At 40.3% G+C, this 23586-nt stretch overlaps 2 protein-coding genes across 2 annotated transcripts in view; both read left to right on the plus strand.

Annotated features, from left to right (window-relative positions):
* The window catches only part of LOC310648244 (zinc finger protein 652-like), a gene marked incomplete at its 3' end in the record, with an annotated part of 99739 nt that overhangs the window by 39790 nt on the left and 36363 nt on the right, over window positions 1-23586 (plus strand). The window lies entirely within an intron of this gene.
* Window positions 1262-7436, plus strand: LOC310648215 (death-inducer obliterator 1-like; the record flags this gene model as incomplete). Its single annotated transcript, XM_083375964.1, is given in 3 exon segments — window positions 1262-1317; window positions 6835-7020; window positions 7022-7436. Coding segments are annotated over 3 exon segments (657 nt in total).

Below are 23586 nucleotides of genomic sequence, written 5' to 3' on the forward strand. Positions count from 1 at the left end.
ATTTAATATGTTCCATAGTACCGTATTTTCCGGCGTATAAGACGACCCGGCGTATAAGACGACCCCCTACTTTTAAGAAGTTTTTCAAGGTTTTTTGTCTTATACACCGGAAAATACTTACATGCCCTGCCCTCCCTGTCCGTCATAATCCAAAATTCCGTTTGGATCAATCAAACACAACTCAGTGATGCCAGACTGGATTTGCAAACAGATCCAAAACTGTCACATTCAGAATCACCATGGTATCATGTTCTCCTAGAGTCCTCCATTGAATTCGACAGATTGAAGTAATGAAGGAGAGGTTTGAATGAAAAATACGCTAGACAGTTTTAACTGGAGTGTTAAATCACCACTCTAACACTCACGCACCCCCCCCCTTTCAAAGGATTGTTTTTATGGTCCTGTCTTTCAATGTTCTTATCCCATCTCTTTCCATCTGCAATTTTCGGACAGCTTTTTGTTTAAATAAAAAACGTATCCCAAGAGTTATCGATAGTCTTTACAAAAAACTAAGGCCCCTCGAGTTCAGAAGTCTGCTCCCCCCACCAAAAAAAAAATCCCAGGAGGAAAAAAACATTTTCTACCCGTCAAATAAAAATATAATGGCTCTCTCCTCTTCCCTTCCCCCGTTTCACATACCATTAAGCAGAGCCGAAAACCCCGTGCCCCTCCTGTTTAAAAAGTTTTGATCTTTGCAAATGACCTTAGCAAAACTTCTGCGCAGCAGATGTGGGAACAGCGGGGGCGTCTCATCCTCCCGCTCCGGATTGATCCCCGTCCCGCCGCCCCTCTTTCTCCAATTTGAGGCCGAAGCCAGTTTCTGAACCAAGAAAGGGGAGTTCAGTGCAAGGCGCCCCAGGATCGAGCTAAATTGCCGGTTAATGCAGAACGGAGAAGACGGGAAAAGTTCCCCAAGAGTTAGAGCAGGAAAGGCGAGGCAACCACTGACCAAGGGGATGGAAATCGTCCGAATCCACGTAAGTGCTCCTCGCAACTGCTTCTTGCCCTGCTTCACCCTCCCCAAATGAAATTAAAACAACCTCTTACCGCCTCGCCCGAGACGCAGGCCGATAAGGCGACGGCGAGCACCATCCACACGTTCCACATTATTCCTGCGTTTGCAGCTCTCGCTGCGGCTGCTGCTGCGCGTGGGGCTGCTGGCCGTCCTGCAGGCGCTGGGCCGTCCTGCCGCTGCCCGAGGGGAGGGCCTTGCGCCCACCGGACTCACCTGTCACCAGCACCGCTCTCCCCCCCGCGGGGAATGCGCTTCCGCTGGGCGGTGCTGGCCGAGCCGAGCCGAGCCAGCAGGCAGCCACCGTGAGCGTGGCGCTGAGGGGCAGCGGCAGGACGGCCCAGCGCCTGCAGGACGGCCAGCAGCCCCACGCGCAGCAGCACCCGCCGGCTCAGCAACAGGTCCGAGCGCAGGAGCCGCACTGCCAGGCTGCCCAGGAAAAGCAGCCACACCGAGAGGCTGCACGCCCAGTCCAGCTACATGAGGGGCAGGGCGTGAAGCCGGCCGGGAAGAGGGATCGGGAGCCCGGGCCGAGCATGCCTCGGCCGACGGTGAGAGGGAAGCGGCACATGAAAAAGAGGCTGCGGGCGGAGCTGCCCCGCCCTGTGCCGAATGGGAGAAGTTCAAGGCCTGGGGGGGGAAGCAGGAGGGGCGCCGGCCGTGGCGGGGTGGCGGCTGCCCTCCGGCGCTGCCTGCCGTCCGGGAAACGCTGCGCCTCGGGGGCCAGCGGGAGCAGCGGGAGGGCCGGCGGGGCCAGTCGGGCCTTCGCCTCCTCTGCGACGGACAAGAGCCGACGGGCAGCGCCGCCTTCGCGTGGGGAGAGCCGCCCGACGCTCCCGCGCAGCGGCAGGACGGCCCAGCGCCTGCAGGACGGCCAGCAGCCCCACACGCAGCAGCAGCCGCAGCGAGAGCTGCAAACGCAGGAATAATGTGGAACGTGTGGATGGTGCTCGCCGTCGCCTTATCGGCCTGCGTCTCGGGCGAGGCGGTAAGAGGTTGTTTTAATTTCATTTGGGGAGGGTGAAGCAGGGCAAGAAGCAGTTGCGAGGAGCACTTGCGTGGATTCGGACGATTTCCATCCCCTTGGTCAGTGGTTGCCTCGCCTTTCCTGCTCTAACTCTTGGGGAACTTTTCCCGTCTTCTCCGTTCTGCATTAACCGGCAATTTAGCTCGATCCTGGGGCGCCTTGCACTGAACTCCCCTTTCTTGGTTCAGAAACTGGCTTCGGCCTCAAATTGGAGAAAGAGGGGCGGCGGGACGGGGATCAATCCGGAGCGGGAGGAAGGATGAGACGCCCCCGCTGTTCCCACATCTGCTGCGCAGAAGTTTTGCTAAGGTCATTTGCAAAGATCAAAACTTTTTAAACAGGAGGGGCACGGGGTTTTCGGCTCTGCTTAATGGTATGTGAAACGGGGGAAGGGAAGAGGAGAGAGCCATTATATTTTTATTTGACGGGTAGAAAATGTTTTTTTCCTCCTGGGATTTTTTTTTTTTGGAGCCGCGCCAGAGATAGCTCGGTTGTGCGCGGCGGCCCGGCTTTGCAAGAACGGGGACGCTCGACTGATTTGTTTTTTTTCCGGCGTATAACACGACCCGGCGTATAAGACGACCCCCCAACTTTTGAGGTGATTTTCAGGGGTTCAAAAGTCGTCTTATACGCCGGAAAATACGGTATATGAAATGTAAAAATAGTAGGTTGATGTAACTTTCATTAATATAAGTGATGTTATACCTAGATATTTTAAGATAGATAAAAAGTATAGTATTTTTATAATGCATGACATAAAATATTGGGATGATGTACTTAAATGGGAAAATTTGAACAGTTAGATGACATGAAGAAATTATGACTGATAAGAATTGGATTGAATATAAGGGAAATTAAGCATAAACAAAAATTATGAAAATAGGATGCATGCTGAACTAATGAGATGATGGTTATAAGAATAATATTAACTGTAAAAATGTCATACATAGAGATTATTATTATTTGTATAAATATAAAAAATGCCTATATATAATCATTTACAGTTGCAAGAAAAAGTATGTGAACCCTTTGGGATTACATGGAGTTTTGCATGAATTGGCCATAAAATGCGCTCTAAACGTCATGTAAGTCACAACAATAGAAAAACACAGTCTGCTTAAAATAATACTACACAAACATTAGCTGTTGTCATGTTTTAATTGAACATAACATGGAAAATTCACAGTGCAGGGTGGAAAAAGTATGTGAACCCCTAGCCTAATGACTTCTCCAATAGCTAATTGGAGCCAGGAGTGAGCCAACCTTGACTCCAATCAGTGTGATGATATTGGATGTGTTGCTGACAGCTGTCCTGCCCTTTAAAAACACACACCTACTTTGGGTTTACTGGTCTCAAGAAGCACTGTCTGATGTGAACCATGCCTCGCAGAAAAGAGCTCTCAGAAGACCTACGATCAAGAATTGTTGACTTGCATGAAGCTGGAAAGGGTTACAAAAGTATCTCCAAAAGCCTTGATGTTCATGTGTCCATGGTAAGACAGACTGTCTACAAATGGAGAAAGTTTAGCACTGTTGCTACTCTCCCTAGGCGTGGTAAAAATGACCAAGAGCACAGCGCATAATGCTTAATGAGGTAAAGAAGAATCCTAGAGTGTCAGCTAAAGACCTACATAAATCTCTGGCACATGCTAACATTTTTGTTGACACATCTACAATAAGGAAAACATTAAACAAGAATGGAGTACATGGGAGGACACCACGGAGGAAGCCATTGCTGTCCAAAAAAAAATTGCAGCACGTTTAAAGTTTGCAAAAGAGCACCTGGATGTTCCACAGCACTGCTGGCAAAATATACTGTGGACAGATGAAACCAAAATTGAGTTGTTTGGGAAAAACACACAACACTATGTGTGTAGAAAAAAAGGCACAGCACACCAACATCAAAACCACATCCCCACTGTAAAACATGGCGGAGGGAGCATCATGGTTTGGGGCTGCTTTGCTGCCTCAGGGCCTGGACAGATTGTTGTCATTGATGGAAAAATGATTTCCAGAATTTATCAGGACATTTTGCAGGAAAACGTATGACCATCTGTCCGCCAACTGAAGCTCCGCAGAGGATGGGTGATGCAACAGGACAATGACCCAAAGCATACAAGTAGTTCAACAAAACAATGCCTTCAACAGAACAGAATACGCCTTCTGGAGTGGCCCAGTCAGAGTCCTGACCTCAACCCGATTGAAATGCTGTGACATGACCTTAAGAGAGCGATTCACACCAGACATCCCAAGAATATTGCTACACTGAAACAGTTTTGTGCAGAGGAGTGGTCCAAAATTACTCCAGATCGTTGTGCAGGTCTGATCTGCAACTACAGGAAACGTTTGGTTGAGGTTATTGCTGCCAAAGGAGGGTCAACCAGTTATTAAGTCCAAAGGTTCACATACTTTTTCCACCCTGCACTGTGAATGTTTCCATCTTATCTTCAATTAAAACATGACAACAGCTAATGTTTGTATAGTATTATTTTAAGTAGACTGTGTTTTTCTATTGTTGTGACTTACATGACGTTTAGAGTGCATTTTATGGCCAATTCATGCAAAACTCCACGTAATCCCAAAGGGTTCACATACTTTTTCTTGCAACTGTATATATTGAAAATATTAAGAATTATATTTTGGTTAAGGTTGAAGGAGAATATAAATGGGAGAAGGGAAGATCAAAGAAATATATCATTAATTAATATACTAATTATGGAATTATCAAACAATCATTACTGATTGTTAATTAATTATTATTGTCTTTTTTCTTGTTAAAATATAAACCACGACAACACGTTGTACACCAGGCACTGGAGATTGTTATAGTTAAAAACCAATAAAATATTTATAAAAAAATAAACTTTTATGGGGGACAGAAATATATTGAAATGAATATAAGACTTAAATCTGGATAAGTTTGAAATTGGTGGAATTTGTTAAGATTTTCTTTTCAAAAGTTTATTGAAAACAAGAAAGTAATTGTTTTGAAAATTGAAAAAACAAACTGGTGCTGACATCTAGTGGTGGAGGAAAATACACAACTGTAGTTGCTCTAATACAGGAACTGACAGAAAGCCCAATAAAAAATATCTTGTTTTTGTGACCTTCAACGTCTTAACTAAACAAAGAACAGCTGCAACAAAAAGAAAACATGTTGGGCAATTTACAAGGCAAGAACTATAAACCTTAGGGGAAAAAATTGACCTTCCTGGATTATAAATAGAATTGTGACTTTAAAGCTGTTTGCAGAGAAACGAAAACTTTGATTCTTGACTATCATGGAACATCAGAGACCTGCAGAAAGTACATATCAAGAAAAAAACAAACACCTTCCAGGAGGAAATGTATGCTATGAAGCAACTAATTCAAACGACAATGCAAACCACAAGGAAATTAAAAACAACTTTGAAAATTTAAATGAACACTTCTTCAATTTAACCTTACAACAAAAAGACTCTCAGGAAATAAAAAAAGCGATCAGATAAAGCAGACAACTGAATATAAACCAGAGGAAAGAGATTTAAAGATGGAACTCAACGATGGAAAGAATTATGATTTAACACAGGCGGAGAAAAACTTGCAGGAAATATTGGACATGGAAAAGATAACTTACACTTCAAGATTGCAAAATAAGTCTGAGGACAAGAAAAAAGATTCTACAAAATGGATTACAGAGCTGTCAGGAGAACTACGAGAACTTGAGAGACAAAAAATGATAAGAGAAATTAAGAGAGAAAGAAAAAGATTTTCAATGAATACGAAGGGGTGAAACCCACAAAAACAATTTAGTGGATTTGTCTCTTGTACCTACAACAACATCTACAAGACTATGGGAAGACTTTTTGGTCCAGCAGAGCACATTGATTAGGAAAGATGTTTGGCAAAAAAAAAAGGCTAAACTTAGAATTAAGAAATTGAATGATGGGACCTATCAGATGGAATATTTAAACACTAAGCATTTTGTTTGAATATGGTTAAAAAAATAGAAAATTTCTGGATATAAATGTATTTTAGTTTAAGAGGGATAGGCCCCTCAAGTAACATAGTATTCCTTTTTTTTACGATATGAGAAACATAAAAATGTTGGGATGGTTTATATGAGGGAAAGGTTTTAGATATTTAAGTGTAGTTGAACTTGAGAAAATCTCAATTGATAATGCTCTGAATAGATTCAAAAGATTAGATGATTGGCTTTATTAGATGGAATATTTAAAGATTAAATATTACTTCTTACACAAGGGCTATATCTATATTGGTATGGAATGCCAAAAAAATAATGATGCTTATAGAAATGTAAGAATTTTTTACATTTACATTTCTCTTGTCTTTGTTAATGTACAAGGTGGTGAACAAGCCTAATACTCCTCCTTCCCGTTTTCCCCATATCAATAACCACAAGATGAGTTGGACTGAGAGTGACTGGCCCAAAGTCACCCAGGCTTTCATGGTCTCCATATTTCTAGTCTGGTGTCTTAACCAGTTATAATTATTTGGAGACAGAACACAAACAATTTAAACAGTTTATTGAAACAAAGTGTACATTATTCTTTAAGGCCATTGTCCTCCCACAGCTCATTAGGCATTGATATTTGGAATTTGTACTTGAACTAAAATATTTTTTCTTGCAGTTTGAGAAACTTATTTTTTGTTTTCAGATAACATTAAAACTCCCCACTAATCATGGATTTAATTAATCCATAAGAAAAACTGACTTACACATCTCTCAAAATTGCATAGCATTTTTCTAGTCTGTTATATATAATTCAAGTTTTATCTGCCATTTATCTGCCAGGTTTATGATTCATTGTGATAGATGCGAGGAATGGTTTCACGGGGATTGTGTAGGTATTTCAGAGGCCCGTGGGTGCCTACTGGAAAGAAATGGAGAATACTATATCTGCCCAAACTGCACCATTTTGCAAGTACAAGATGAAATAGTGACAGAAACAGATCAACAGAAAACTGCTGGGACAGGTAACAGGTGATGGCACAGAGTTCACAAGCATAGGAACTATTGAACAAAAGTCCATTGAGGATCAAGGCATCAAGGGTCATATTGAGAAAGCTGCAACTGCAAGTGGAAAGAAAAAACTCAAAATATTTCAGCCTGTGGTTGAAGATCCCGAAGCAGCCAATTGCATTGGCCCAGGATGCTCTAAGGTGGCTCAGCCAGGTTCAGTATACTGTGAGAATGAGTGCATCCTTAAGCATGGTGTTGCTACCATGAAATTCCTCAGTGAAGGCAAAGAACAAAAACCCAAAGAGAAAACCAGACCCAAGCCTGCTCTGATAAAACCTCAGACTATGGCGGGTACCAAACCTTTGTCCATGCAGAAGAGGCCAGTTGCTGAGAAGAGAGATGATCATGAAGAAAACACCAGTGGCCATTATTAAGACAGAAGCGAACGCTCAGACAGTTGCTAAAGAGCCAACCCCAGAGAGCAGCACGCCATCCTGGGCCAGTGATCATAATTATATTGCAGTAAAGCCAGAACAGACTCCTGCCATTTCACTTCCACTGTTATTCAAATGACAGGTAGTTCCCAACTTATAATCATTCCTTTAGTGATGGTGCCTGGAGGAGTAATACCTCCCTAAAAATCCTTGGTCTGGCTGGTAGCACCTCATAAGGGCCCCTTTCCAGGGTTACAGGAGAAGACGGTCAATGGTTTTGAAGGTGGAAGAGGGCTTTATGCCCCAATAGCGGATAAAACGGCAGAACCATATTCTAGGAGAAGGGAAACTGATTTCAAACCTCCACTGCCTTGTGGCTATATTTACTACTGGAAAAGGCTTCAGGAGTCAACCTTGAGGCAAAATCTGGAGCTGGAGTCCCGGAAGCAGTTCGTGACTGTGTACAATCACGTTCTGGTAACTCCTGCGACGCAGCTGGAACTAATTGTATCGGCCTCGCTGTTCCATTGGACTATTTCAGCGATGTGGAGAGGGGGGATCTGCTGCTTGGGTAACAGTCTATCCTCCATATTAATCTACCAGGCCTCGTGCTCGTTGCCCTTCAAGAGACAAGGCTGTCTTGGGATCTGTTAAGGAGAGAAACTTCTCGTTCTTCTGGCAGGGAAAACCATCGAATGAGACTAGGGAATATAGGGTTGGCTTTGCGGTCAGAAACACCCTACTAGGATTCATTACTCCACCTGCTGCAGGAAGTGAAAGAATTCTGTCCTTGCAGCTCCACTCATCAGCAGGGCTGGAAACTCTTAATAGCACATATGCACCGACATTATCAGCCTCAGTAGAATCCAAACACAAATTCTATGACAATCTGGCTGCTACTATCAAGAAAATCCCTGAGAAAGAACTACTGTTTATCCTTAGCGATTTTAATGCCAGAGTTGGAGCTGATTATAGCTCATGGCCCACTTGTTTAGGTCAGTTCAGCGTCGGGAAGATGAATGAAAATGGCCAACGCCTGCTGGAGCTTTGCTGCTACTATGTTTTTGTGTGTTAGCAATACAGTCTTTAAAACAAAGCCTCAACACAGAGTCTCTTGGAGACATCCAAGATCGAAGCATTGGCACCAGCTCGACTTGATTCTTACCAGGCGCTCCTGTTCTGTTCCAGCCTACTACCGGCCCTGCAGAAAAGGCAGGGACAACCCCTTTACAAAAGGCAAAAGGCTCTTTTCGGGCTGCCCGCGGCTCAGCTGTGTTGTTTTCACCCGAAACAGCGCCGATCAGCTGTTCGGGTGAATTTGAAGCCCCCTCCCCGGGAGAAGAGGAGGGGGTGAGGCCCCAGGTAGGGGTTGAGTTCTCCGGGGCCGCCTGAGCTTAAAGCTTGGGCGGCTGAAGGATTGAACTCCCCCGTAGCCTGGGTTGCTCCCAGCTGTTCAGCGTCTCTGCTCCGGAATTCTTGGAGCAGAGCCAGGCGTTTGCGACCACCCCTGCCAGAAGGAAAGACCCTGGAATAAAAGGAGCAGGCAGAGCGGTACAGGAGGAAAAGGTGAAGAGGACTTTTATTTTTACTCTCGAGCTTAATGGACTTTTTAAACTTAAAGTGAAAGTGCGTAACAAGTGAAAGTAAAAAGATGGCGGCTAAACCTCCCTCAAAAACTCTTCGGAGTGCTGGAACTTCCCCGGTGCAACAGACATCGTTGCAAGCCTTGCTTCCTCCTGCTGCATTGACATCGAAGGACTTACAAGATGCTCTTGAAAAACATGCCCAGGTAATTTTAGAAACACTGGGTGATAAATTGGCAAAGGTGGAGGAGAAATTGGAGAAAATGGAGGAGAGGATAGAAGAGAGGATGGAAGAGAAATTTAGTGCGATGAGGGTAGACATTTTGTCTACAGTGGAAAGTGTGGCTGAATGTGTGCAAGGTTTGGAAGAAAAAGTGGAAGATTTGACTCAAAAAAATGCTGTACTAGAAGTAAAGGTATTGGAGAATGAAGATTTAAGAGATAAAATGGACAGAGAATTGAGTCTTGTTCAGTTTCATCAGATGCAGTATGCTGTTAGAATCAGAGGCTTAAAAGAAAATATTAAAGAAGACCTAAAGCAGCTGATTTCTGAAGCTCTGGAAGCAGTATTGGGTCAGCCAGCATCTGAAATAAAGGGATGCATGGATAAAGTTTTTCGTGTAAATTCATGGATTGCTAGACAGAGGAAGCTACCTAGAGATGTGGTGGTTTATTTTGCAAAGAGAGAAACTAGAGATGAAGTTATACAAGCTGCCTATGATATTAAACTAGTGGTTGCTGACCAAGAAGTTTTGGTTTTAAAGGAAATTCCTCCAAAGATTTTAAGGAGAAGAAAGGACTTTGCATTTCTTGTGCAGGAACTTAAGCAACGTGATATAAGGTTCAGATGGGAGATTCCAGTAGGGTTGGTGGCGATGCATGAAGGTAAAAGATACCGTCTGGTTACTGTGACACAGGCGCGTGATTTCTACAATAATGTTTTAAAAGCAACCCCACTATCACTTCTGGAAGCGGCAAAGGGATCTGGAGAAGGAAAACTTCAAGAGGCTGAAGATGGACAGACAGAGGAGAATGGTGCTGGAGGGGATCAAACTACAACTTCGTTGGCTGATGTTGGAGAGCTGAGGGTGACGCGTGCTGCTTTAAAAAGAGTAAAACAAATAAAAGAACAAGACCAGCAGAAGTTTATGGAACTTTCAAAGCGTACTTACAGCGAGGCAGTGGGAGGAGCGCGGCCCAAAGGCGACAGAGGGGCTATTAAAGATGTGCTCCAACAGCTTCGGGATGACAAGTATGGCGACTAAATTTCTAACCTGGAATGTTAATGGACTAAACTCGCCTCAGAAGAGAAAGAAAGTTTTTCAATATTTAAAACAATTTAAGATTGATGTTATATGCTTGCAAGAAACGCATATTAGGGCTATGGACCAAAAGTTTTTACTGAATTCAAGGTTGGGTATGCAATTTGTCGCCTCTGCAATGAATAAGAAAAACGGAGTGGTTGTTTATGTTAAAAGTGCTTTAACAGCGGACTTAATTGAAGCAGATAAGCATGGAAGATATGTAATGATAGATTTGTTGCTAGAAGGCAAAAAAAACGCTTTTAGTTGGACTGTATGCTCCTAATCAACAACAACAACAAGCTGACTTTTTTAGCTTACTTCATACAAAGCTTACTCAGTTGGATTACAAATCGTTTATTTTTATGGGGGATTGGAATGGTGTTTTGGATGTACAGATGGATAAGGCTGGTTTTTTTAAGCGTGTTCCGTGTCATGCCAGACTGCCTAAATCTTTTTTTGAAATGAAGGATGATTTGGAATTGCGAGACATTTGGCGTGACACACACCCGCATGAAAAGGATTATACTTTTTTTTCTGATAGACATCAATCTTTTTCCAGGATTGACTTTATTTTGTTGACTAACGATTTTTTTTCTAGGATTAAGAAGGTAAAGATTTGTGCAAGAGCTATTTCTGACCATAGTCCAGTATGGTTAGAGATCAATAAGGACAACAGAGATAGGCGCTCGTGGCGCGTAAATGAGAACTTGTTTAGAAATCAGAAAAATGTGGAAGAGTGTAAACAGCGAATGAAGGATTTTTTTGAAATTAATATGAATAAGGATACTTCTATGGACATGGTTTGGGATGCTAGCAAGGCCTATATGAGAGGGGTGTTGATATATATGAATAATAAACACAGACGTACTTTGGAAGCTAGAAGGAAAGAATTGGAGAATGAAATTAAGGAAAAAGAGAATGCCTTGATTCTGAATCCATTGGATGTGAAGATTAAGGAGGTTATTAAGCTATTAAGAGGACAATTTGATAAACTAATGGCTGACCAGGTGGCTACCAATTTGCGGTTTGCCAGGCATAACACTTTTTGCAATGCTAATAAGCCAGGTAGATGGCTAGCTTATAGACTAAGGAAAAAGCAGAGGGCTTCTAATATAGACAAAATTGAACATAAGGGAAAGGTAGTGTTTCAACAGGATTTTATTAAGGAAGCCTTTGTGGATTTTTATTCTAAATTATATGCTAAGGAGAAGATTAACGAAAAAGACATTGATGAATATTTGGTTAATGCTAGCATTCCGGTTCTTACGCAAGTACAAAAAGAGGAGATTAATCAATTGATTACAGAAGAAGAAATACTTACAGCAATTAAGGAGTTGAAGGTGGATAAAGCGCCAGGTACAGATGGTCTGACTGCGGCCTACTACAAAATTTACAATTAGAGATGGTTAAACCTTTAAAGGAATTGTTCCAGACAATCCAGAGAGGGGGAAAGGTGCCTCCGTCTTGGAGAACTGCCTTTATTTCTTTGATTCCGAAGGAAGACCAAGATGTTACTCAAGTAAAAAACTACAGACCGATATCACTATTAAATACAGATTACAAGATATTTGCTAAGGTGTTGGCTAATAGATTGATGAGGGTTCTGCAACAGGTGATTCATGAGGATCAAATTGGGTTTATTAGTGGTAGGCAAATGAAAAATAACGTGAGGCATATAGTTGATGTGTTGGAATTTTTGGAAAGGAACAACCAGATCCCTGCGGCGCTAATTTTTTTAGATGCTGAAAAAGCTTTTGATCAATTGAATTGGCAATTTTTGATGAAAGTTTTAGATAAAATGAATTTTGGGGATAAATTTCTGCAACCAATTAGGGCAATATATCAAAAACAAACAGCTCGAATAATAGTTAATAATAGTTTGTCAGAAGCATGTAATACTGAGAAGGGTACAAGGCAAGGGTGCCCGTTATCGCCTTTGTTATTTGTGTTAACATTGGAGATATTATTGGTAAAAATACGAAACTCGGAAAGAATTAAGGGTATACAGATTAGAGATCAGGATTATAGATTGAGAGCGTTCGCAGACGATCTGGTTGTTACAGTGACCCAGCCGGAGAGCTCTGTTGTGGACCTGATGGAGATAATAATGCAATATGGGAAGGTTTCTGGATTTAAAGTTAATGTACAAAAAACTAAAATTTTGGTTAAAAACATGACAGCATCGCAAAAGGCCCTTTTAGAAGGGTTAACTGGATTTGAGATTGTCAAAAGGGTCAAATATTTGGGGGTGCTTTTGTCGCCCTCTAATACAAAACTATATAAAAATAACTATGAAAAATTATGGGGAAAAATCCAAAAAGAAATGGAGAGTTGGGAAAAACTGCAATTGTCTTTGTTGGGGCGAATCGCAGCAGTAAAAATGAATGTCCTGCCTAAATTTTTATTTTTATTTCAAATGATACCGGTTCTTAAGAAAGATTCTAATCTGGAGGAATGGCAGAGAGGTATCAATAAATTTGTCTGGGCAGGAAAAAGGCCACGAGTTAAACTTAAGATTATGCAGGATACTCGTGAAAGAGGTGGTCTTAAAATGCCTAATCTTAAATTATATTATGAAGCTGCTGCGTTAGCAGGTATAAGTGAATGGATTAATTTGACACAAGAGAGATTATTAAATCTTGAGGGCCATGATTTGCTGTTTGGCTGGCATGCATATTTGTTGTATGATAAGAAGGTAGATAATGTGTTTAGAGTGCATATTTTAAGACAGGCATTGCTGAGAGTTTGGAAGAAGTATAGACATAAGTTAGACTGTAAGATACCATTGTGGGCAATTCCAAAACACGCAATAGAAAATATAAATGTTGGTTTTAAACATGATGTGACTACGTATAAAGAGATTTTAAGCTTGGAAAGAAATGTCTGGAGTCTGAAACCATATAGCCTCTTGCGAGATGAGGAGATTGTTCAAACTTGGTTTCAATATATTCAGCTACGGGCCAGGTGGAAAGAAGATCAGAAAATTGGTTTTACAATGACTGATGAAAATCTGATAAAGCAAATTAGAAATCAGGGACCAGCACATATTAAACGGATATATCTTGCATTGATAGAAATTGACTCAGAAACAGAACTTGTTAAGGACTGTATGATAAAATGGGCCCAAAACATTCAAGAAGTTATTACAATGGATACGTGGGAAAAGATTTGGGTGAGGAACGTAAAATTTACACAAGCTCAAAATTTAAGAGAGAACTTTTATAAAATGTTTTATAGATGGCATCTAGATCCTAAAAAGCTTGCAAGTATGTATCCGAATTATCAGCCAAAATGTTGGAGGTGTGGTGATGAAGATGCAACATATTTTCATGTATGGTGGACTTGTAAAAAGGTTAAGGCCTTCTGGATAAAAATTTGGTGGAATATGCAGAAGATTTTCAAGCAAAGGATAAAGTTTTGTCCGCAACTTTTTTTGTTGGGAATAATTACAGATGCTACGGTTGTGGACACTAAGTTGATGTTGAATTTAATTACGGCAGCAAGACTCTTAATAGGTCAGTATTGGAAGAAAGAGTAACTGCCGACCATAGAAGAATGGACTTTAAAGGTTTCTGACCTGGCAGAGATGGCAAAGATTTCGGCTTATTTGAAAGATCACTCGCAAGAACATTATATTATGGAATGGAGAAAATGGATTGAGTATATCCAGAACAAATATAGGACTAAAAAGTTTCATGTAGCATTTGAATAAGTCTTCCTTTTCTTTTTCTTTTTTTTCCTTTTTTTTCTCTATATATATTTAATATTATTAGTGTTTGTATTATCCTATATAAGCCAGAGAGTGATAGATTTTAGAGTTTATGGTTGTTAGTATATGGTTGTTTATGATTGTTTTTTTCTATACCTTGTACTTATCTCTGGGAAGTCGGGGGGGAGGGGGAGAGGGGTAGGGAGGGAGGGAGAGGGGAGGGGGAGGGGGGACTGTTAAAGATAAAATGAATGTTAAAACTTTTCAATAAAAAAAAGGCAAAAGGCTGGAAGTAAGCCTGCCAAATTTATTTACACAAAACAGATCCAAAACAGAGCAAACTGAGCAAAACAAAATACGAACCACTAAAACAGGAGCTATTCAAACAGTTGCCTTCAGCAAACCAGCCCTCCCACACATTCCCCTTTTAAACAGTTCAAGGCGTGGCTTCTCTCTGCCTCCTTCCGAGGTGCCCCATTGCCTTCCTCTGTTTACTCCTGATTGACTGCCTCCTGCGTCGGGCGTCCTTGAACAGGGCTGTTGTGACTCAGGGCCAGCCTGTGGGTCCGACAGCCGGCTCCGATGTATCGGAGGACTCAGATGTGGGGGAGGAGGGAAACGAACCGGCTGATGATGATTTGGAGGCTTTGCAGAGTCCTCAGCCGGGGACCTCTTCTCAGCTGCGTGAGCCCGAGAGTGCGGAGGAAGATGACCCACAGCTGGCCCTGTTCAAGGACGCCCGACGCAGGAGGCAGTCGAGCAGGAACAAACAAAGAAAGGCTGTGAGACTCCTCGGGAGGAGGCACAGGGAGACCACGCCCTGAGCTCTCTATAAAAGGAGTGTTTGGGGAGGGGCTGGTTGCTGAAAGCAACTTTTCCGCTTGAGAAGACAAGCTCTAGTGTTTTTGTTAACTGCGTAATTAAATCTTGGCAGTAGCCTTTTAGCCTTGGACGCTCTCCAGACTCTTCTTTTTGAATAGGGGTTGCGAGAAGAGGGCTGGTTCAGAACAAGGGCCAGCTGTGGGTCATCTTCATCCACGCTGTCAGGCTCACACAGCTGGGTCTGCATAGTAACCAGATGGGAGGGGCCTGGCTGAGAGCTCTGTGAAGCCTCAGAACTGTCCTCTGCAGGCTCTCCAAACCCCTCCTCCTCCTCCTCCTCCTCCTCTGAACCGTCCGACCCAACTGCCGAACCCACAGGCTGACCCTGAATCACAACAGCTCCAACCTTCCCAGTATTACAGTCACATGCAGCTACCAGGGTGCTGATTGCGATACAGACCACTCTTTGGTGTGCAGCAAAATAAAACTGAAAACAAAGAGATTGCATCACTCTAAGAAGGAAGGAAGACCACGAATCGACATCAGCAAGACCATCAGGGCGAAGTTGATTTGCACAAGCACTTAAGGAAACTCTCCCAGGCCCGGCTGAAGCAAATGCATCTGAACAATGGGAACATTTCAAGAATGGTGTTTATAACACTGCCTTGTCAGCATTTGGTAAAGAGATCAGAAAGATAGCAGATTGGTTTGAAGCCCATTCGGAGGAACTGACGCCAGCCATCGAAAAAAGGAGAGCTTTAATTGCATATAAAGCCTGTTCCAGTGAGCGCAACTTACAGGCTCTGCGAGCTGCTCGTAGCAAAGTCCAACAGACCGCCAGGAGATGTGCTAACAATTATTGGCTGCAGCTGACACAGGCAACATCAAGGTGAACACAGAAGAAATCTGCCCCTCTGAAGTCTGCTACAGGGGAGGTTATCCAGGACCGAGCACAGCAGATGGCACGCTGGGTGCAGCATTACTCTGAGCTATATTCCAGAGAAAATGGGGTAACTGAAGAAGCATTGAATAATATCGAGTGCATGCCTGTCTTGGAGGAGCTTGATAGTGAACCAACTTTAGAAGAACTAAACACGGCCCTGGATTTCCTTGCCTCTGGCAAGGCACCCAGGAAAGTTAACATCCCTGCCAAAATTCTGAAGTGCTGCAAAAAGAACATCCTCACTGAACTGCATGAAATCTTCTGTCTTTTTTTTTAAGTTTTTTTATTGTTATTTTTTATTCTCTACATACATATGTTAGTTTTTCAAACAGCATGTGAGCTGGGTTCATAACATGCTAATACATATACAAATTCTACTCTTTGGTTCTCTCTTCCAACCATTTATAAAATAGATTCCAGCTTTTATAGTATTCTGTTTCTTCTTTGTCTTTTAGTCTCATAGTTAATCTGTCCATCTCTGCGCATTCCAATATCTTCTTTATTACCTCTTCTTCTGACAGTATTTGTTCATTTTTCCAGCATTGCACATAACTTATTCTTGCTGCAGTTACAATATGTAAAACCAAGTATAAATTTTGTTTGTTAGTCTTTTCTGGTACTGGTACTATTTTCTGGTACTGGTACTATTTTCTGGTACTATTCGGGATTAAATGCTACATGTTCTCCTAATATTTTTTCTATCCAAGCATGTATTTTTTTCCAATAAGCCTTTATTTTATCACATGTCCACCAAATATGATAATATGTACCTAAGTTATGGTTACATTTCCAACATTTGCCTGATACATTTTTAAACATTTTTGCTAATCTAGGTGGAGGTAAATGCCATCTATAAAACATTTTATACAAATTTTCTTTGTATGCAGTTGACATTGTCAGTTTGTAATTTCTCTCCCACAATTTTTGCCATTCTTCTAGTTCTATGTTATAACCAAAGTTTTCCGCCCACCTTATCATTGTCCCTTTAATTTGTTCACTTTCCATCTCTAAAGTTAACAAAAAATATACAATTTTTTAATTAATTTCTCATCAGAAGTTAATAATATCAAACATATTTTGTTCTTTATAAAATCCATACATTTTCATATCTTTTTCATATCTGTTTTGTATTTGTAAGCATACCCACCATGACATGTTGATACGCTGATGTTCCAGTTCTTGTTTCGATTTTAATGTCCTATCGATATTTAAAATGTCTCTATACATCCAAGTTTTTTCAAAATCTTAACAAGTTTACATGTGAAAAAGCTTCAATTGTTGATAACCACCCTGGAATTTTACATATATTTTCATTTTAATTTTTCCCTATACTGTTATCAAAGCATTTCTAATACAATGGTTTTTGAAAATATCCATGAATATTGTTTTTCCAATACCACAAAAACGCGTGCCATCCCAGCTGTAAATCATGTCCCTCCAAGCATAACAACCTTTTATTCCTAAGCATTATCCATTCTTTCACCCATGTCAATACAGATGCTTGATAGTACAAAGCTCACTCAGGTAAACCAAAACCTCCATTTTCTTTAGTATCTTGCAAAGTTTTCCTCTTTATTCTAGCTTTTTTTCCTTGCCATACAAACTTCAAAACTAAAGAATTCAACTCTTCAAAAAAAAAATCCAAGTTTTATCGGAATTGTCTTAAACAGAAATAAAATCTTAGGCAATATATTCATTTTAATTGTAGCTATCCTTCCTAATAGAGACAATTTTAAATTCTTCCATTTTTCCAGGTCTAACTTTATTTGTTTCAATAACCTTGTATAGTTATCTTCTTTTAATGTTGAATGTTTAGCTGATAGATATATACCCAAATATTTTACCTTTTTCACTATCTGTACCTCTGTCACTTCTGATATTCGGCTTTTTTGCTTATCTGTAACATTTTTAACTATTATCTTAGTTTTTTCCTTATTAATTTTTAATCCCGCTACTTCACCATATTGTTCTAATTTCCCCCACAATTTTGGAATCATCTCCAAGGGATCTTCTAAAATAAATACCAAATCATCAGCAAATGTTTGTAATTTATATGTTTCACCCTTTATCTCCAAACCTCTAATTTCTGCATCTTGTCTTATATTTTGATTTAAAACTTCCAAAGTGAAAATGAATAACAGAGGCGATAGAGGGCATCCTTGCCTTGTGCCTTTCCTTATTTCAAAGCTCTCAGTACAATCTCCATTCACAATCACTTTGGCAGTTTGTTTATTATATATTGTTTTTACCATATTTATGAAAGTCTGTCCAAAATCCATTATTTGTATTTGATGAATCAAAAACTGCCATGAAAGATTGTCAAATGCCTTTTGAGCATCTAAAAATATTAATGCCATTTGTTTCCCTGGATGTAGTTCATAGTATTCCAATACATCTATTATCATTCTTAAGTTGTTTTTGATTTGTCTCTTTGGTAAAAAGCCATTTTGATCCAGGTGTATAAATTCAACCAGGTATTTTTTCAGTCTCTCCGCCATTATTGAAGTAAAAATTTTATAATCCACATTAAGTAATGAAATCGGTCTATAATTCTTAATCTGAGTCAAATCTGAATCACCTTTTGGTATTAAGGTAATGTTTGCTTCAATCCACGTCATCGGCATTTTAGCTTCTAATAAAAGTCCATTACAAACATCTTTCAACGGATCACTTAATATCTCTTGTAAACTTTTGTATAGTTCTGCCGGAAGTCCATCTGGACCAGAAGCTTTACCATTTTTTTTGTCTCTTTATAGCCTCTGTTATTTCCATCATTGTAACTCCTTCATCTAGCATATTTTTAAATGTCTCTGAAATCTTCGGAAGGTTACTATCTTTCAAGTATTTTACAGTTTTCTCTCTTGAAGTCTCCTTTTTATCATACAGTTCCTTATAAAATTCTTTAACTATCTTTTTTATTTCTTCATTTTTATATTGTAAATAACATTTCCCATCCAGTAGATTATATATCTTTTTTTTTCTTTCTGTTTTTTAAGTTTGTAAGCTAACCATCTTTCCGGCTTGTTAGCACTTTCAAAAAAATTCTGCTTCACTCTTTTTATCTGTTCTGCCATTTTTTCTGAATCTAACAAATTTAATTTATGTTTTATCATATCCATATCTCTTATTAAAGTCTTTTTTTACAGATTTTTTTGCAATTCTAATTCTAATTTTCCAAATTCTTTTCTTAATATTGCTGTTTTCTCTGTTTATTTTTCCTTGCCATATACGATGTAGCTATACCTCTAAAGTATGCTTTAGCTGTGTCCTGTAGATTTTGTACCGTAGTATCTTCTTTCTTATTTTCTTTAAAAAAGAGTTCCATTTCTTTTTTTTTTATTGAAAAGTTTTAAAATACAGTTTTCCTTTAGAAAACCCCCCTTCCCCCTCCCTCCTCCCCTCCCTACCTCCCCCTATCTCCCCCCCTCCCCCTCTCCCTCCTCCCTCCCCTGCCTCCCCCCCCTACTTCCCCTCCTCCCCCCCCGACTTCCCAGAGCAAAATACAAGGTATATATCTAAAAAGCAATCATAAACAATCATATACTAACAATTATAAACTCTAAAATCCATCACTCTCTAGCTTATATAGAGTAAACCAATCCTTAATAATACTAAATATGTATAAAGAACTAAAATAAAAGAAAACTAGCGTCATTCCCATCTATGTTCTTCCACAATTCACTATTTCCTAAACATATTCTCATTTACACATCACAAGCACCTATCCCTATTAACCTCTCTAGCCAAAATAGGCTATAATAGATAGTTCTTACACAAATTAACCCGCATTAACCCACAAAACTTTCTTCCTCTTCCTCTGTAGTAAATTGTCCATTAATTCCAAATTGAAGATTCTGTTACCATGCATATCATCCCAAAACTCTTAAAAACACAACTACCACTTGACTGTAAATATATTGTGGAAGTTCCATAGATTTCTACTGGTCTTATTTTTTTATCTTTTTTGAGCGTTTTAAGGCAGCACGCGTCACCCTCTGTTCTCTAGGATCATCCAAAAGAGTTGCAGCTTGATCTCCTCCTGTACCATTCTCGTCTATCTGTCCATCTTCATCCTCTTGATGTTCTCCTTCTCCAGATCCCTCTGCAGCTTCCAAAAGTGTTGATGGGGTTGCTTTTAAGACATTGTTGTAAAAATCATGCGCTTGCTTCACAGTACCCAAACAGTACCTTTTGCCTTCATACATGAAGCTCAGCCCAGCTGGGATCTCCCATCTGAACCTTATATCTCTTTGCTTGAGCTCTTGCACAAGAAATATAAAGTCCTTCCTTCTCTTTAAAATCTTTGGAGGAATTTCTTTTAGAACCAAAACTTCTTGACCAGCAATCACAACTTTAGTATCATAGGCAGCTTGTATAACTTCATCTCTAATTTCCCTTTTTACAAAATAAACCACCACATCTCTAGGCAACTTTCTCTGTTTAGCAATCCACGAGTTCACACGAAACACTTTGTCCATGCCTTGTTTTATTTCAGATGCTGGATGGTTCAATACCACCTCAAAAGCCTCAGAAACCAGCTGCTTTAAATCTTCCTTAATATTCTCTTTTAGGCCTCTAATTCTAACAGCAAACTGCATCTGGTAAAATTGAGCCAGACTCAGTTCGCTATCCATTTTGTCTTTTAAATCTTCAATTTCCAATACTTTTGCTTCTAATATAGCATTCTTTTGAGTCAGATCTTCCACTTTGTCATCCAGCACCTCCACACATTTAGCTACTTTATGCACTGAGGACAAAATGTCTACCTTCATCTCTCTGAATTTCTGTTCCATCCTTTCTTCCATTCTCTGCTCCAATTTCTCCAATTTCTCCTCCATCTGTACAAATTTAACACCCATTGACTCCAAAATTAACTGGGTATGTTTTTCAAGATCCTTCGATGTCAATACATCGGGAGAATGCAATGCCTGCAGTAATGATTATTGTTGCACCGGAGAATTTCCAGCACTCCGAAAAGTTCTAGGGGGAGGTTTAGCCGCCATCTTTTACTTACAATTGTGACGTACTTTCACTTTAAGTTTTAAGCAAAGTCCATCAAGCTCGAGAGTAAAATAAAATAATCCTCTTCATCTCTTCATCTTTCCCTCTTGTACTGCTCTGCCTGCTCTTTTCCTTTCATAGTCTCTCCTTCAAGCAGGGATGGTCGCAGACGCCTGGCTCTGCTCCATGAAGTCCGGAGCAGAGACGCTAGCCAGCTGGGAGCAGCCCAGGCTACGGGGGAGTTCAATCCTTCAGCCGCCCAAGCTCCAAGCTCAGGCGGCCCCGGAGAACTCGACCCCTACCTGGGGGCTCACCCCCTCCTCTTCTCCCGAGGAGGGGGCTTCAAATCGCCCGAACAGCTGATCGGCGCTGTTTCGGGCGAAAAATCACACAGCTGAGCCGCGGGCAGCCCGGGAAGGCTGTCTCCGGCGCCGCGGAGCCACCGGAAGCCCAGTTCCATTTCTTTTTTTTAACTCTATAAATTATTTTTCCTTTAATATGGAACAGTTTAAAGTCCATCTTATCCTTTTTTTTTATTGAAAAGTTTTAACATACAATTTTTTCTTTAAAAATCCCCCTCCCCCTCCCTTCTCCCTCCCCCCTACCTCTCCCCCCTCCCCCCCTCCCCCCCCGACTTCCCAGAGCTAAATACAAGGTATATATAAAAAAAACAATCATAAACAACCATATACTAACAACCATAAACTCTAAAATCCATCACTCTCTAGCTTATATAGGATAAAACAAACCTTAGTAATATTAAATATATATAGAAAAACCAAAATAGAAAAAGAAAAAAAGAAAAAAGACTTATTCAAATGCTACATGAAATTTCTTAACCCTATACTTGTTCTGGATAAACTCAATCCATTTTCTCCATTCCATAATATAGCGTTCTTGCGAGTGATCTTTCAAATAGGCCGAAATCTTCGCCATCTCAGCCAGGTCGGAAACCTTTAAAGTCCACTCTTCTATGGTCGGCAGTTCCTCTTTCTTCCAGTACTGACCTATCAAAAGTCTTGCTGCCGTAATTAAATTCAACATCAACTTAGTGTCCACAACTGTAGCATCTGTAATTATTCCCAACAAAAAAAGTTGCGGGCAAAACTTTATCCTCTGTTTAAAAATCTTCTGCATGTTCCACCAGACTTTTATCCAAAAGGCTTTAACCTTTTTACAAGTCCACCATATGTGAAAATATGTTGCGTCTTCATCACCGCACCTCCAACATTTAGGCTGATAATTCGGATACATACTTGCAAGCTTTTTAGGATCTAAATGCCATCTATAAAACATTTTGTAAAAATTCTCTCTTAGATTTTGAGCTTGTGTAAATTTTACATTCCTCACCCAAATCTTTTCCCACGTGTCCATTGTAATAACTTCCTGGATGTTTTGGGCCCATTTTATCATACAATCCTTAACAAGTTCTGTTTCTGAATCAATCTCTATCAACGCAAGATATATCCGTTTAATATGTGCTGGTCCCTGATTTCTGATTTGCTTTATCAAATTTTCATCAGTCATTGTAAAACCATTTTTCTGGTCTTCTTTCCACCTGGCCCGTAACTGAGTATATTGAAACCAATTTTGAACAACCTTCTCTTCTCGCAAGAGGCTATATGATTTCAAACACCAAACATTTCTTTCCAAGCTTAGGATCTCCTTGTACGTAGTCACATCATGTTTGAATCCAGCATGTATATTTTCTATTGCGTGTTTTGGAATTGCCCACAGTGGTATCTTACAATCTAGCTTATGTCTATACTTCTTCCAAACTCTCAACAATGCCTGTCTTAAAATATGCACTCTAAACACGTTGTCTACCTTCTTGTCATACAACAAATATGCATGCCAGCCAAACAACAAGTCGTGGCCCTCAAGATTTAATAATCTCTCTTGTGTCAAATTAATCCAATCACTTATTCCTACTAACGCAGCAGCTTCATAATATAGTTTAAGATTGGGCATTTTAAGACCACCTCTCTCACGAGTATCCTGCATAATCTTAAATTTAACGCGTGGCCTTTTCCCTGCCCAAACAAATTTATTGATACCTCGCTGCCATTCCTCCAAATTAGAATCTTTCTTAAGTATCGGTATCCTTTGAAATAAAAATAAAAATTTAGGCAGGACATTCATTTTCACTGCTGCGATCCGTCCCAACAAAGACAATTGCAATTTTTCCCAACTCTCCAATTCTTTTTGAATTTTCCCCCATAATTTTTCATAATTATTTTTATATAACTTTGTATTAGAGGGCGACAAAAGCACCCCCAAATATTTAACCCTTTTAACAATCTCAAATCCAGTTAATCCTTCTAAGAGAGCCTTTTGCGAAACTGTCATATTTTTGGCCAAAATTTTGGTTTTCTGTATATTAACTTTAAATCCAGAAACCTTCCCGTATTGTGTTATTATCTCCATCAGGTCCACAACAGAGTTCTCTGGCTGGGTCACTGTAACAACCAGATCATCTGCAAATGCTCTCAATCTATAGTCCTGATCTCTAATTTGTATCCCCTTAATTTTTCCCGAATTCCGTATTTTAACCAATAATATCTCTAATGTTAACACAAATAACAAGGGCGATAACGGACACCTTTGCCTTGTGCCCTTCTCAATATTACATGCTTCTGTCAGACTATTATTAACTATAATTCGGGCAGTTTGTTTTTGATATAATGCCCTAATCGGTTGTAAAAAATTTTCCCCAAAATCCATTTTGTCTAAAACTTTCATCAAGAATTGCCAATTCAATTGATCAAAAGCTTTTTCAGCATCTAGA

Source organism: Vipera ursinii, assembly GCF_947247035.1.
Source record: "Vipera ursinii genome assembly, chromosome: W".
In the NCBI taxonomy this organism is placed as follows: Eukaryota; Metazoa; Chordata; class Lepidosauria; order Squamata; family Viperidae; genus Vipera; species Vipera ursinii.